Source organism: Macrotis lagotis, chromosome 7, assembly GCF_037893015.1.
Source record: "Macrotis lagotis isolate mMagLag1 chromosome 7, bilby.v1.9.chrom.fasta, whole genome shotgun sequence".
Lineage (NCBI taxonomy): Eukaryota > Metazoa > Chordata > Mammalia > Peramelemorphia > Peramelidae > Macrotis > Macrotis lagotis.
This window is the reverse complement of record NC_133664.1, coordinates 201,932,265-201,948,899: the sequence shown is the minus strand read 5'-3', so window position 1 is coordinate 201,948,899 and position 16,635 is coordinate 201,932,265. Positions and strand designations below refer to the sequence as shown.

Sequence of the window (16,635 nt, the reverse complement as noted above, 5' to 3'; positions counted from 1 at the left end):
AGATCATTTATTTTCTTTTTTCTTCACTTTTTAAAAATTTATTTACACATTACTAAAATAATCTTGTTGTAAGAGTAAACATAATCTCCCTCCCCCCACAAAAATAAAAAACTTCACAAGAAATAAAATAAAAGAGAAAAAAAAAGTTCCGATACTACCAGCTCTGTCACATTCTTTATCATAAGTCCATCAGAGAAGTTACTTCCATATTTTTTCACATATTTTTGCTGTTGCTGCTTGTAATTCCCTCCATCCATTTCTCCCCACTACCAATTATTATATTTTCTCTCTCCTTTCACTCTGTCCTTCTTGAATAGTGTGTGGGGGACAGCCAAATGGAGCAGTGGACAGAACACCAGCCCTGGGGCCAAGAGACCCCAGGTCTACATTCCCCCCCCTCCCCAGAGACCCAGCATCCACCCAGCCCCATGGTCCTGGACAGGCCATCCAATCCCACCACTGTGTAAAAAGTAAAAAAGAAAATGTGTTATATCTGAGCATCCACTCCCATTATCTACCCTCTCCTCTATCCCCTACACCTCCCCTCCCCTCCCTTGTCCCCTTTCTCCCATCCCCTTTCTCTCTTTTCACTTTCCTCTTCCATACCATTGCAAAAGCTATTTCTTGACTCTTTTACAAGAAATATCTTGGTCTATTCTACCTCTCCTTTCCTTTCTCCCAGTGCATTTCCTTTTCACCCATTGACTCCATTTTAAAAATATATTATACCTTCAGTTCAGCTCCCTCCTGTGCCTTATCTATCTAAGCTCCTAACTGCTCTAATAAATGAGAAGCTTCATATGAGTATTGTCAGTATCATCTTCCCATACAGGAATACACACAGCTCATCATCATTAAGTCCCTCATAATTTACCCTTCCCATTCACTCTCTCTGTGCTTTATCTGAGTCCTGTACTTGTTCATCAAACTTTCATTTCAGCTTTGGTCAATTCAAAAGGAACATTTGAAATCCCCCTATTTCCTTGAAAGTCCATCTTTCCCCTGGAAGAAGATGCTCAGTTTTACTGGGTATTTGATTCTCTGTTGCATTCCAAGCTCTTTTGCATATTCCAAGACCTACAATGCTACTAAATCCTGGATAATCCTGATTGTAACTCCACAATATTTGAATTGTTTGTTTTGACTGCTTGTAATATTTTCTCTTTGACTTGGGAGTCCTGGAACTTGGCTATAATATTCCTGGGGGTTATTTTTTTTTAATCTCTTTCAGTAGGAGATAAGTAAATTCTCTCAATTTCTATCTTGCCCTCTGCTTCTAGGATATCAGGATAATTTTCCTGTAGAAATTCTTTAAAAATGAAGTCAAGGCTCTTTTCCTGATCATGACTTTCAGGCAGCCCAATAATTTTTAAATTGTCTTCTAGTTCTGTTTTCCAGATCCATTGTTTTTTTCAATTGCGTTTTCTTTTGGTTTTTCATTCTTTTGATATTGTTTTATTGTGTCTTGATTCCTCACAAAGTCATTGGCTTTCTTTAGCTCCATTCTATATTTGAAGTATTTGTTTCCTTCAGAGGGCTTTCCATCTGGCCAATTCAATTCTGCTCAATTCTGCTACTTAAAGTATTTTTCTCCTCATTAACTTTTTGAACTGTTTTATCCATTTGATCTAAACTGGTTTTTAATACTATTTTCTTCAGCATTTTTTTGGATCACCTTGAATAAGCTGTTGACTTGGTTTTCATGTTTTTCCTACATCTCTCTCATTTTTCTTCCCAATTTTTTCTTTACCTCCCTTTCTTTATTTTCAAAATCATTTTTAAGTTCTGAAATAACCTGAGGCCAACTTCTATATTTCTTGGGGGATTTATATGGAGAAGCTTGGACTTTTCATCTTCTGAGTATGTGGTTTTGTCCTCCATGGGACCAAAGTAATTGTCTATGGTCAGGTTCCTTTTTTCCTGTTTATTCATTTCCCCAGCCTGTGCCCTGGTTTTGGGATGCTTCCTGAGTTTTTGAGTATTATTGGGACACCCTTGCAAGGACCTCAGTTCCTTGAGGTCTAATGGGAGGCTCTGACTGCTCTCCTGCCTGTGCTCTGGTCTGTGGATGACCACAAAATTATTCCTCTGCCCTGGGGCTGTGAGGAAGGTCCTTGCACTATGGTAATGTGGGTTCCAGACTGCAACCAGGGTCTGAATATGGACAAAGCACCAGAGTCCTCTCCCAGAGCCAGAGGAGAGACTTCAACAGTCTCCCCCCACCCCCTTATCTTCCATGGCCTGAGCACTCTGGAAGCAGCTGCCAGGCAGCTCCCTATTGAGTGGTTCTGTGTGCCTGCTTCCATTTCCTGGGATCTGGGCTGAGCTGATGAATGTGAGTATTCTGAGGAGGACCTGGCCTAGGCTTTGCATTTGCTCTGGCAGAGATTTCCCCACTGATCTTCCAAGTGGTACTTGGTGTTCCCTGGGTTGGCAGGTCAGAAAACTGCTCCTGCTGCCAGGAGCTGGTACTCCCTGGGACCCAGGCACCCTGCAGGCTGTTCCCAGAAGAATGGAGCTCCTTCACTCTGGCAATATTTCTGGCTGTGCTGCTGCCACCTCCACCTCAGTGGAACAGAGCTTTCCCAAGATTTTCCAGGTTACCTTGGGCTGGAGAATTGCCTTACTGGATCTTTCTGTGGGTTCTGTCTCTCAAAAATTTAATTAGAGACATAATTTTAATATTTTTGTAATATTTTGGAGAGAGCTTCTAGAAAAGGCTGTTCTCATGCCACCATCTTGACTCCACCCTCCATCATGAGTCTTTTGGAATTGTCTTTCATCACCGTATTGCTGAGAAGAGCTAAGTATCATAGTTGATCATCACAAAATGTTGCTATTACTATGTATAATATTCTCTTAGTTCTTCTCATTTAACTCATCAATAATTCATGTAAGTCTTTCCAGGTTTTTCTGAAATCTGCCTACCAATCATTTCTTTTTTTTTCTTGGTCATCTTTTTTTTAATTTATTTTTTTATTCTCATTTTATACAATTTTTTTTACATTAATAAAATATTCTTGTTTACAAGTAAACAAAATACCCCTCCCCCCATGAATATAGATAGACTTGCTTGGGCGAAAAAAGTAAAGGGGAGAGAAAAAAATTAAAATTAAAAAAATAATAGTAATAATTGTAGGTATGGCCAGGTGGCGCAATGGACAAAGCACCAGCCCTGGAGCCATGAGCACCCGACTCCACATCCAGCCTCATAAACCCAACAATCACCCAGACATGTGACATGCAAGCCACCCAATCCCCACTGCCCTGCAAAAACCAAAAAGAAGAAAAAAAAAGATCCAAAATAAAATAAAATAGTAATAATAGTAGGGGTGGCTGGGTGGCAGACAGAGCATTGGCCCTTGAGCCAGGAGCACCTGGTTCCAAATCCGGCCCCAGACACCCAAAGATCGCCCTGTTATGTGGCCCCAGGCAGGCCACCCAGCCCCACTTGCTCTGCACCCTCCCCCAAATAACAATAACAAAAAAATGTGCTTCAGTCTTTGTTCCAACACCAACAACTCTGTCATGGGTGGATCTCATTCTTTATGATAAGTGCATCACAAAAGTTACTTCCATATTTTTCCAACGTTGCCATTGCTGATTGCAACTCCCTCCTTTCTTATTTCTCCACTACCATGTACTCTATTTTCTCTCTCCTTTCACTCTGACTCTGCTGTAGGGTCGCTGAGTGGTGCAGCAGACAAATCCCTGGTCCTGGGGTCAAGAAGCCCTGAGCCTCCATACCACCCCTTAGGCCCAGAATCCACCTGGCCCTGTGGTCCTGGGCAAGCTTTCCAATCCCAGCCCCTTGCAAGAAGTAAAAAAGAAAATGTGTTATATCTGACCACTCTCCCCCCATGGTCCATCCTCTCCTTTATTCACATCCCCACCCCTTCCCCCTGCTCCCCCCTCCTTCTTACTCCAGATGTCTATACCCCATTGAGTATATTTGCTGTTTCCTTTCCTAGCCATCTCTGATGAGAGCAAAGGTTCCCTCATTCCCCCTTGCCTTCCCCCTTCCATATCATTGCAATAGCTCATTGTAATAAAAAAAATCTTATTATGTGGAATATCTTGGACTATTCCCCCTCTCCTTTTTCTTTCTCTCATTCCATTTTCCTTTTTTCTATTGACTCCATTTTTACACCATATTTTATCTTCAAATTCTGCTTTCTCCTGTGCTTCAACTATAAAAGCTCCCTCTACCTGCTCTATTAACTGAGAAGTTTCATATGAATATTATCAGTATCATTTTTCTATACATGCAGTTCATCCTCATTAAATCCCTCATATTTCCCCCCTCTCCTCCAATCTCCATGCTTCACCTGAGTCGTGTATCTGAAGATCAAACCTTCTGTTCAGCTCTGGCCATTTCAAAAGGAACCTTTGAAATTCCCCTGGTTCATTGAAAGTCCATCTTTTTCCCTGGAAGAGGACATTCAGCCTTGCTGGGTAGTTCATTCTTGGCTGCATTCTAAGCTCTCTTGCCTTCCGGTATATTGTATTCCAAGCCCTACGAGCTTCCAATGTAGCTGCTGCTAAGTCCTGTGTGATCCTGACTGCAGCTCCACGATATTTGAACTGTGTCCTTCTAGCTGCTTGTAATATTTTCTCTTTGACTTGGGAGTTCTGGAACTTGGCTATAATATTCCTAGGGGTTGGTTTTTTGGGATCTCTTTCTCAGGGGGATCGGTGGATTCTCTCCATTTCTATTTTGCCCTCTGCTTCTAGAATATCAGGGCAATTTTCCTGTAGTAATTCTTTGAAAATGATGTCAAGGCACTTTTCCTGATCATGACTTTCAGGTATTCCAATAACTTTTAAATCATCTTTCCTAAGTCTGTTTTCCATATCAGTTGTTTTTTCAATGAGATATTTCACATTTTCTTCTAATTTTTCATTTTTTTTGGTTTTGAAGTATTGATTCCTGATTTCTGGTAAATTCATCAATCTCCCTGAATTCTATTCTTTGTCTGAAGGATTTGTTCTCCTCAGAGAGTTTTCTTATCTCTTTTTCCATCTGGCCAGTTTTGCTTTTTAAAGCATTCTTCTCCTCAACTGTTGAACTGTTTATCCATTTGACCTAAGCTGGTTTTTAGCATGCTATTTTCTTCAGCATTTTTTTTTGGATTTCCTTGACTAAGCTGCTGACTTCATTTTCATGTTTTTCCTGCATCTCTCTCCTTTCTTTTCCCAGTTTTTCTTCCAACTCCCTCATTTGGTTTTCAAAGTCTTTTTTGAGCTCTGTCATAGCCTGAGCCCAATTTCTGTTTTTCTTGGAGTCTTTAGATGAAGGAGCTTGTGCTTCCTCATCTTCAGACTGAGTATTTTGATCCTTCTTGGGCTCATTTGCAAAATATTTCTCAATAGTCTTCCTCTTATTTCTCTGCTTGCTCATTTTCCCAGCCTGGGCCTGGTTTTGGGGTGCTTCTTGAGCTTTTGGGACACTCCCACTAGGGTCTCAGTATGTGAGGCTCTGTCCTCCCTCCTGGTCTGTGAATGACCATAAGCGCCCCCCTCTGCCACGGGGCTGAGGTGGGGGGCCCTGTTGTTCTATGGGGGGGGGGTGTAGACTGGGATCAGGATCTGAATGTGGTCAGAGCCCCAGAGTCCTGTTCCAGAGGCAGAGGACAGAGCTCAGCAGTCTCTCTTCACTCCCCTCCCTCAGCTCAATGGGCTCATGCCCATGGGGGCTCCCGCTTACTGGCTCAGCCTGCTTCTGTTTCCGGGTCTGGACTGTGGAAAGACCAAGCTGCTGGCTGTGTGCCCTAAGGGCTGGGCTCCATGTGCTCGCTCTGGCTGAAATCCCCTGCTGTTCCCCCCACTTTGTGCCTGGTGCTCCCTGGGGTGCAGCTCAGGAGACCCCCCCCTGCTGTGAGCCTCGGCTTCCAGCACCCCTGGGGCTGCCTCCAGGAGGCTGAAGTTCTTTCGCTCTGGCAGGCCACCCCTCCGGCGGGCTGCTCCTCTGACCCGGGAGCAGAGCCTTTCTGCTCTTTTCCAGGCTACCTTGAGTAGGAGAACTGCCTCACTGGGTCCCTTTGTGGGTTCTGTCTCTCGTAAGTTTAGTTAGAGTCCTTAGCTTATGAGTTTTATCAGAGAGCTCCTAAGACTCGATCCCTTCTTCCTGCCAATCATTTCTTATAGCATAATAGTATTCTAATATATTCATATACCACAATTTGTTTAATTATTTCCCAATTGATGGACATTCCCTCAATTTCCAATTCTTTGTCACACAAAAAAGAGCTGCTATAAATATTTTTGTACTGATAGGTACTTTCTCCTTCCTAATGATCTCTTTGGGATACAGATCTAGTAGTGGAATTGCTGGATCAGATCAGCTGCCCTTTATGTATAGTTCCAAATTGCTCTCAAGAATATCAGATTAATTCACAACTCCACCAACAGTGCATTAGTGTTCCAGTTTTCTCACACCCCCTTCAACATTGATAATTTTCCTTTTTTGTCATTGTAGCCAGACTGTTAGGTATGAGAGGTTCCAAGAATTTTTTATTTTTTATCATTTTAGTCACTGTGGTACCTCAGAGTTGTTTTAATTTGCATTTCTCTAATCAATGGTGATTTAGAATATTTTTTCATATGACTATAGATAACTTTAATTTCTTTATCTGTAAACTACCTGTTCATATCCTTTGTCAATTGGAGAATGACTTTTATTCTTATAAATTTGCCTCATTTGTCTTCATATTTGAAAAATTAGGCCTTTATCACAAACATACAACATCCATTTTTGTTTTGTTTTTTCTTCTTTACATTATTGTAGTCACTGGTTATATTCTTTTACTGCTTTGTTCACTTTAGTCTGTCTTAATTCATATAAGTTGCCCCATTTTTCCTCTATATTCACCATATTCATTGTTTCTTGCAAAGCAATATCATATACATTCATATGCCAAAGTATGTTTAGCCTTACTCTAATCAATAAATATTCACTTTGTTTCTTATATTGTGCCACCATAAAAAGTGTTGCTACAAAAATTCCAGTGTTTATAGGACCTTTTTATATTTTACCTTCTTAAAGGTATGCTCATTAGTATGATCTCTGAGTGAAAGGGCATGGACATTTTAGTCAATTTTTTTTATCATAATTCTGTATTGTTTTCCAAAGTATTTTGGTCAATTTTCAACCCCAGTAACAGTGTAGTAATGTTTTTGTCTTTCTATATCCCTTATGATATTGACTCTTTTCATTTTTTTTTGCCAACATGCTTGATATGGGTTGAAATTTCCAAGTTGTTTCATTTTCACTAGAACACTGTAATTCACTTTAAGTTCCATCCTTTCATGGCTTTATTACTTTCCCAGAGATTATACTTAATCTCTGAGATTTTAGGACACCTTAAATTAAAAATCACTGGGTTGCCCCTAGAATTGAGATTTGAAATGGACCTTAAACCATTTGACATTCTTTTCTAAAAAGAAGGAATTTTCCAATATTCCTCCTCCTGACTCCATTCTCATTCCTGAAATAAATTTCCCTTTCACTTCCACCTATTAAGATCCCTTGCTTCATACAGTTCAACTTTCTCTTCATACATGACCTGACTTCATACAGTTCAAAATTCTCATCTTATATATGAGGAAACTGAAACCTAGACCCAGGATCACACAGTAAAGTAGCAGACTTGGAATTTAAGTCTAGCTCATATGATTTCAAGTCTAGCACTATAACAATTACACCATGCTGCCATGTCTTGCTTCTCTTGTAACCATAAGTGGCCTTCTGTGCTCTTAGGGCAAAGAGATGGTTTTTGTTATTTTGTTTGGTATTTTACTATCTTCTCTTGCTTCTTTCCTCACAAGATCAGGAGAAGAATAAATATTATAGTCTAGTAGTAAATATTTACCCATACTGGGTTAGACCATTTGGCATTCTCTTTTCAAAAGAAGTAATTTTCCAAAATTCCTTCCCCTAACTCCATTGTCATACATAGAATGAAACTCCCTCTTCTCCTCCACCTATTAGGATCCCTTGCTTCCCTCAAGGCTCATCTTAAGTGCTTTTGTTCAGTCATTTTTTTCAGTCATGTCCAATTCAACATGACCCCATTTAGAGTTTTCTTGGCAATTTAATGGAGTGGTTTGCCATTTCCTTCTCCTGCTCATTTTACACATGAAGAAACTAATGCAAATAGGATTAAAAGACTTGCCTTGGATCTCACAGCTAGTAAGTGTTTGAGGCTAGATTTGAATTCAGGAAGATGAATTTTCCTAATTCCCATTTTAGTCTCTCTCTACTGAGTCACCTAGCTGCCCCATATACTATCTATATAAACTGATTCCTTCAACTGCAGGGACATTCCCATCCCAAATTGCCTTATATTGACTATATACATATTTTGCATGTATCTATATGTTTTCTGCAATAGAATGTAAAATCCTTGAGGAAAGGGGCTACATATAATATTTATGTATTTGTATCCACAATGTCTGGCACAAAAATATTATCAATTCTCAATTGACAGATTGATTTACAATATCACCCTTACATGTGATCAGAAACCAAAAGGAGTCTGATTGTTAACTATAGTATTGACTACCCTGTCAATGGAGACTGCAATCCTTCTGTGCCTCAGCAGATAGTCTCCATGAGTTGCTATGTGCAAAAAAAAATTGATCACCAAGTGACCAACTTTCTAGGGATGAGCTACTGCTCTTAGCTAGGGTTTTTCCATTGATGACAGTAAACAAAGTCTTGGAAGCTTGGTTGTATTTCCCAGAGCTAACACTGAGTTAGCCTAGTCTTAGAGAACCCTCTTATCACCATATTAAGATCAAGTATTGAAATAGGACCTTAGTGGAAAACATTGTGTTTATTTAATACAATGGTTTCCTTAGTAACCAAAAACTTTAATAGTTAGCCCAGATATAAATTTAAAGGTTAAAAAATCTCAGTTTATTATATATCATACACTCTCCTAAAGGGTCAATCACTTATCCAAAACAAATAATCTTAAGTCAATGTTTAAAGAGGAAACTTAACAAGTTTTTAAGCAGAGATTAGAAAATGACTTCACCACACATCTAAAACAGAGTAAAGGAATATAACAGTTGGTGTTCTCCTCTAGACCTCTGACTAAACAAAGCTAAACATAGTAAAAGAGTCCTATTCATATCTGAAATAGCAAGGAGACCAAGGCTAAATTTATTGTGGAACCTTGTCCTATCCTGTAATTTTTAAGATACATTAAGAAAGACATAGGCAAGAAAAGTGTGATCAAACATACCTACCCTATACCATGAAAAGTATTATACCTTTTGCCAAAAGATAACAAGTCATTTCTAAGAAAATATAATAAAGTTTCCGTACTTACTTTGATATTCTTAAGAACACTCAAGCCCTCACAGGTGCTACTAGTGCAGTCATTTACCACAGCAATTGGAAGTGTGGAGTAGTGGTATTTGATGGTCACATTTATTTCTGTCATCCAGAAATGGGGAGAAAAAAAGCCAGAAAATTAATGTCATTTCCAGTCACTAATATTTGAAGACAGCAAAGTTTTTGCTGGCCAAAATACAACACCAAAGCTAATGATTTTTATTAGAGGTACCAGCCAGATGAGTAGAGGGAAAAAGATTTTAACCTGGTTCCCTAAGCTTTTATTAAGACTCAAATACATTTGAACATCAAATAAAGCAGATAACTGGTTGGGACAAATGACTGATTCAGGTCTAGAAACAGGTAAATAAAAAGATTTAAGCTTTAGTCTGTGGATATTTTACCTGAATTTTGTTAGCTGTCAGAGACAAAGAGACCTATATGTTGCCCTTATCAGAGAGGCTTTCTAGTCCTTACACCCTAGTAGACTGGAGTTAAGAAGACTGCAGAGGGTAGACATAAAGCCAATAATATGATACTGAGAAGCAATCTATGAGCCCACTAGAGTGATATATGTAGAGGAGAAAAGAGATGAAAGAGACAGAGACAGCCAGATGTCCAAAAAAACTGCACAGTACCCACCTAGGAAGGAGCAAAAATTCAACATAACACCTAGAAGCAGGATCAGCAGGTAGCTATCTGAAAGCAGTACGAGGCATCACCAAAAGATATCTGCTGCTTTGCAGTGTTAGAGGTCTGAGCCTTGTGTCCTGGCCATGTGTGATCTTTATGGATATAAGTCTTTCGTGGTTTTTATGAAATCAGCCTGCTCATCATTTCTTATAGAACAATAATATGTCTCTAGGTTGGTCTAGTTAAAGTAAAAACACTGATAGGGACCTTGTGAGCTTTGGTTTTAAGTAGATAACAAACCATGATATAACTTGAACTTGGGGGACCCATATATGATTGAAAGTATACTCAGTGTTAATAGTTCTAAGATTTACTACTTGGTCAATAATCCTGGGGGAAAATGGGTGTCAACTATAAAGATTAGGAATCAAGACCATAGACAGAGGAATTATTTGTAGATAACAGTTACTGTGGAAAATAATATGGAAATTTAATGGACTGAAAAATCAGTATGAGTCAACAGTTTAACATGGTGTATAATTTTTTAATAGCATTAGCTTAGTTCAATGTCTCTCTGAAAGATACATAGTGTCTCGAATAATAGAGGATAGTTCCATACTTTGCCCTATTTGAACTGTATCTGACCTAAATATCTTAATTTGTAAATTATGATTCTTACCTTCTACAAATCTCTTTACTAACTTCCTTGCATGTCATAGGCACTTAATAAATGATAACTGATTCTCTGGGCACAACTGATAATTACATAACAATGTTAAAATAAAAAAGGATCCTAAAGTTGGCATCAGAATACCATTTTGTAACTGTGTCATAATTCCTTCCTATAATAAAAGATCTGTAAAACACCTTTATCAGAAAGAGGTTTTCTATTCACTATTCCCTAGCAGAACAGAGTTGAGATGGCTGGAAGCACAGAAATGTGAAGACAATAATATGGCAGTGGAGGCAACTACAGCAACAATACACTTCAGGTAATGTAGTAGAGAACAAAGGAGAAAAAGGAAGAGAGGGAGAGAGAAAAACACACAGAGGGAAAGAAACAGAAACAGAGAGGCAGACAGAGACTCAGACAGGTAGTTAATGATGTTTACTAGCTGTGTGACCTTGAATAAGTTATTTCATCTCTCAGGTCATAATTTCCTTATCATAAATCTACCTTAAGAAAATGACAGAAAAATCTTCCCCGTAAGTGGCATTCTTTCTTTGCAATTCCATTTCCATTCAGCCTTTGTACAGCCTGTCTTCTATACATGGTGTACTCTCCTTCCTCATCTTTGCTTTTCAGGTCAGATCAAAATCTTTCTGGTCCCCCTCAAGATATTAGTTCTCCCTTAGCCCCCATAAATTATTATGACTTTACTTTGTACATATATTTATATTTATAAAGTAGGGTAAAGTTTCAATCCAGCAAGGGTTGTACTCTAAAGCCTTCATATATTGTCTGCTCTTTGTAGGAGGTCTCCAAAGTAAACAGATCTGTTCAAGTTATAGGTATAAGGAAGAGATATCAGCAAACTGGGTATGTTTCTTTGAGGTAAAGATTGCCTCCAAGGGCTGGACTGATTGGGCTAAAATTCCACAATGGGGATTGTTGCCTCTTCTTTTGTAGACTCTCTCCACTATAGTTTCCTCTACGATCCACATACATACCTCCCCTTCATTCTGTCCTGAAGGGGGAGGGGGCAGCAAGAGTCATGAGGATGAGAAGGGAAAAGGAGGGTAGATTCACATTTCTCCTCTTATCTATCTCATGTTCATGTCTGTTTACTCAATGGAATAGTGGGCACTAATTATATTATTATTTTTTCTATTTTATTTTTATTTTTTGCCAAATGCCCTGTATTTGAATTGTCTTGTTAATTTAGTGAGTATGATGCTATTCCACTTTAATTGTCCAAGTATATATTGTTTCCCCCAATAGAATGCAAAACTTTTGAGAAAAGAATTATTCTGTTTGTTTTTGCCACCCCAGCTCATGAGTATATATCCTGGTCCTGGGACATCATGGGCATTTAATAAATGCAAATTAAAATGAACTTCTGGCCATATTCAAGCTAAAACCCAATAATTACACAATAATCAATAATTCAGGATGTACAGTTATCTCAAAACTATAGAAAGTGCATTCAATGCTATAAAAATAACAATAGCAAATGAATGAAGTTTCTTTATATCAAATGTTCAGCCCCCAAGGATAAAAAATACAATATCTTTTACCAGTAAATATCTAAGGAAGAGTCCCAAAGAAAAGGATATTTTGTACCCTTGACTGGTACTTGATTTTTCTTGATTGATCTACTGAACTCAACAGGTAACCATGTATACTTTATCTTCAAAATCAAGCCACAGATTTTTTTTCTCTAAAAGAACACAACATCTCTCTCTCTCTCTCTCTCTCTCTCTCTCTCCTCTCTCTCTCTCTCTCTCTCCTCTCTCTCTCTCTCTCTCTGCCTTGTGGGGGGAAGCCTATTAAGATCTTTTTTTCTTTTTTTCTTGAAGAAAAAAGTTTTGGTATATGGAATGTCATTCTTGGAGAAGGGAGGGGAGGGATACAGGAGCAAATGTAGGTGATATAAAAACAAAGGACTATCAAAATAGATTATTCTAAAAAGGAAAATATCTATAAAGTCAGGCATATCATGGTCATGTCTCTACTGTACTATTTCTTAGAGCATCTTGTTACCTATGAATAGGTCTTTTTCAGATAGAACTTATATGATCAGTTTTTTTTTAATTAGCCTTCCCCTATGGGTTTGCTATGTTGGGACAAAAAATATCATCAGGGATTTAGAAAAATTAGCGTAAGAAAAAGAATAGGTCAGACATAATTCTTGGGAAGTTACTTACAGCCTAGATCATAATGCTAATAAGGGAAAAATGGAACAGATTCTTTCATTGTATATTTACCGTCTTTAAGAAGTTCTTGCACCTTTTCCATGCTCTTGTCCATAGCTGCAATTAAATTTTCCAGTGGTTCCGGGAAGGCTGAGTTATTCATCATCAATACACTGATACTAAATTGGTCTGGCCCACAAGTTTCAGGTAACTTCCACCCCCATCCCTGGAAATAAAGGAGGAAGGGCCATAGAGCCAGACCCAGCATTAATCTCTTCATGACCCCCTCACCTCAAGCCCATTTCTCTTGCACTCAGAATTTTTTGGACTTCTAAAGAAAAATGGAAATCTAAAAGGATGATTTCCAACTGGTTCCCTCAGTGAGCTTTACTCCACCCACCTCTCTGGCACTGCCCAACATTCACTCCCAGGGCTCAGAGAACACATATATTAGCAAACTAGGAACAGGAGACTCAGAATGGAAGAAGACAAACCAAAGTCCACTCCATGTGTTTGCTCATAAAAAGGTCAGAATCATAAAACAGAACAATTACTTGGGCCCCATCCAATAAACTTACACTATATCAATAGTAAGTGGGAAAAGGGAGGGGAGGGAGTATATGATGAGAAATGCAAAAAGGGAGGGAAGGAGGGCCTTTTACTTTGGAAAGGAAATAAAGGTCAGTGGACTTGATGGAAGCATAAATATATTAACTTCCTAAGTCTGGTCATGGATCCAAGCCTAAATCTTAATTTCATGGTGTCAAATAGGTTGCTTATAATAGAGATTTTCTGCCAAGATATAAAATATGCTGGTCCCTGTCTCTTAACTGATATAACAGCAAAAGGAGAAAAATATGATTCAACCAATGTGAAACAAAGGATGATGTAGTCAGAGAAAAGCTTAAAATCTGTACTTTCTTTTCCCTTGAAGTATGATAGTTTTCCTTTAGACAGATCTAATTCTTCAAAAAATATTTTCTGGGGGGTGGCTAGGTGGTGCAGTGGATAGAGCACCAGCCCTGGAGTCAGGAGTACCTGAGTTCAAATCCGGACTCAGACACTTAATGATTACCAAGCTGTGTGGCCTTGGGCAAGCCACTTAAACCCATTTGCCTTGCAAAAAACCTAAAAAAAAAATATTTTCTGGAATGTTGAACTAAAATATGCCTTTCTCAACATCTACCTATAAGTTCTTCCTTCCACTGATAAGCAAAATAAATCTAATACTCTTTCAGAATAATCCTTCAAATACTTATAAATTCATATTAATCAAGAAAAATGCTGGACCTGGAGTCATACATATAGCTTCAGATACTAATAGTTGCAGGACCCTGGACAAGTCATTTAACTTCTGTCTGTCTCAGTTTCCTCAACTGAAAAAATAGGGATAATAATAATAATCCCTATTTCCCAAGTGATTATGACATTTAATAAATGCTTATTTCCTTCTTTCCTATCCTCAAGCTATATATTCTCCTGCTTAATGTACTGATGTGTGAAAAATAATAACTAATAAGACACTGTATGGTTTGCATAGTACTGTCCTCACTGTAATCACAAGTCACTGACATTAACCTCCTCACCTTTATCTCTTGCCTTCCATCATTTTCTCTGGTTGTCCCCTATGTCCAGAACACTCTCCTTTTTAGCTCTGCCTCCTGAATTTCCTGACTTGTACTCCTTTACAGGAAGCCTTTTTTCAATGCTTCCAAATTCAAGTGCTTTCCTTCTGTTAATTATTTCCTATTCAACCTATCTTGTTTTGCATATATTTGGTTGCATGTTGTCTCTCCCATTAGATTTTCCTTTCCCTCTTTGCCTCCTCAGTCCTTAGAATAAAAAAAAAGTTTATTAATTTATTGATGTGATTGGTAAAAGATGAAATGACTAAGGAAACAAAGGTTCAATGTTCCTATCATGTCAACTTATTAATCAATACATGGCAATTGTCCAGCAAATCAACAGTGCATTGTCCCAATTTTTCCAATCCTTTCCAACCCTTTGTCATTTCCCCCTCTATCATTTTAACCAAACTGATAGCTGAGAAATGATATCTCAAAGTTGTTTTAATTAGCATTTCTCTAATCCACAATGATTTAGAGCATTTTTCATATGAATATATATATATAGTTTTGACTTTTCCTTGAAAAGCTTACATGTTCATATCCTTTGACCATTTATCAATTGGAGAATGACTCATATCTTTATAAATTTGACAGGTCTCTTTAGAATTAATATATGACTCTTATCTGAGAAACTCTGCATTATTTTCCCCAAATTTTTGCTTTCCTTCTAATATTGTCTAAATTGATTTTATTTGTACAAAAATTTTAATTTGATATTAAAATTGTTCAGTTTTTTGCAATGCACTCTATTTCTTGTTTATTCATAAATTCTTCTCAACCACCTGATAGTTAATATGTTCTATGTTCTTGTATTTTTCTTATGTTTCCCTTTATATTTAAGTCATGAATTGATTTTGATCTTATCTTGGTAATTAGTATAAGATAGTGTTCTATACTTAATTTTAGTCAAATTGCTTTACAGTTTTGCCAAGAATTTTTGCCAAATTGTGTACTCTTATCTCAAAAGCTTAAATCTTTACTTTTTGTCAAATGCATGGTTACTGTAATCATTTACTATCATATATTGTCTGTTCTATTCCACTGTTCCATCTTTCTATTTCTTAACTGGTAAAAGGTAGTTTTGATAATTACTGACTTTTAATATAGTTTAAGATATGGTACTATTAATCTCCCTCCTTCGTATTTCTTTCATTAATTCATTTTTTATTTCTTGACCTTTTTAGAATGAATTTTATTACTATCTTTTCTAGTTCAATAAAATAGTTTTTGGTAGTTTAATTGGGATGGTGTTGAATAAGTAGATTAGTTTAGGTAGAATTGTCATTCTTAGTAGCAGCTAAGTGGTACAGTGGATAGGGCACCCATCCTGGAGTCAGGAGGACCTGAGTTTAAATTGAGCCTCAGACACTAAATAATTATGGCTGTGTGACCTTGAGCAAGTCACTTAATCATTTTACCTCGCAAAAAAAAATTGTCATTTTTGTTACATTGGCTCCGTCCACTCTTTTTTTTTTTTTTAGATTTTTCAAGGCAATGGGGTTAAGTGGCTTGCCCAAGGCCACATGGCTAGATAATTATCAAGTGTCTGAGGCCAGATTTGAACTCAGGTACTCCTGACTCCAAGACCAGTGCTCTATCCATTGCGCCACCCAGCTCGTCCCCTACTCTGCCCACTCTATTGTTTAAATTTGACTTTATAGAAAATATTTGATAATTATGTTCATTTAGTTCTTGAATTTGTCTTGGTAGATATACTCCCAGGTATTTTATACACTCTACAATTATTTTAAATGAGGTATATCCTACTATTTTTCTTACAGTGTTTTGTTGGTGATATATAGAAATGCTGATGATTTTTTTATATTTGGCTACATTACTTAAATTATTCATTTTTAAAACTAATTTTAGTTGAATCATTAGGATTTTCCAAGTATAACATTATATTGTCTACAAAGAGAGATACTTTTATTTCCTCATTGCCCATTCTGATTCCTTCAATTTTTTTTTTTTTGCAAAAAAATTGACTAATAAGTGTCACATGTCTGAGCCTGGATTTCCTTACATTTCTTCTTCTTCTCTTACTGCTATTGCCAATATTTCTAATACAATAGAAAATACTGGGCATCCTTATTTCACTCCTGATCTTATTGGGAAAGCTTCTAGTTTATGCCCTTAACAGATAATGCTTGCTAATGGCTTTAGGTAAATGCTTTC

The 16,635-nt window shown here is 37.6% G+C and overlaps 1 protein-coding gene across 1 annotated transcript in view; it reads right to left on the bottom strand.

The window, feature by feature from the left end:
* The window catches only part of GUCY2C (guanylate cyclase 2C), a 112,124-nt gene extending 99,008 nt beyond the window's left edge, over positions 1 to 13,116 (bottom strand). The window contains exons 1-2 of the mRNA XM_074194537.1: positions 12,905 to 13,116; positions 9,339 to 9,445 (exon numbers count right to left, since the gene is read on the bottom strand). Of these exons, the coding sequence (XP_074050638.1) occupies positions 9,339 to 9,445; positions 12,905 to 13,112 (315 nt within the window). The 5' untranslated portion in view covers positions 13,113 to 13,116. The remainder of the gene's footprint in view (positions 1 to 9,338; positions 9,446 to 12,904) is intronic.
* Positions 13,117 to 16,635: the final 3,519 nt, after the last annotated feature.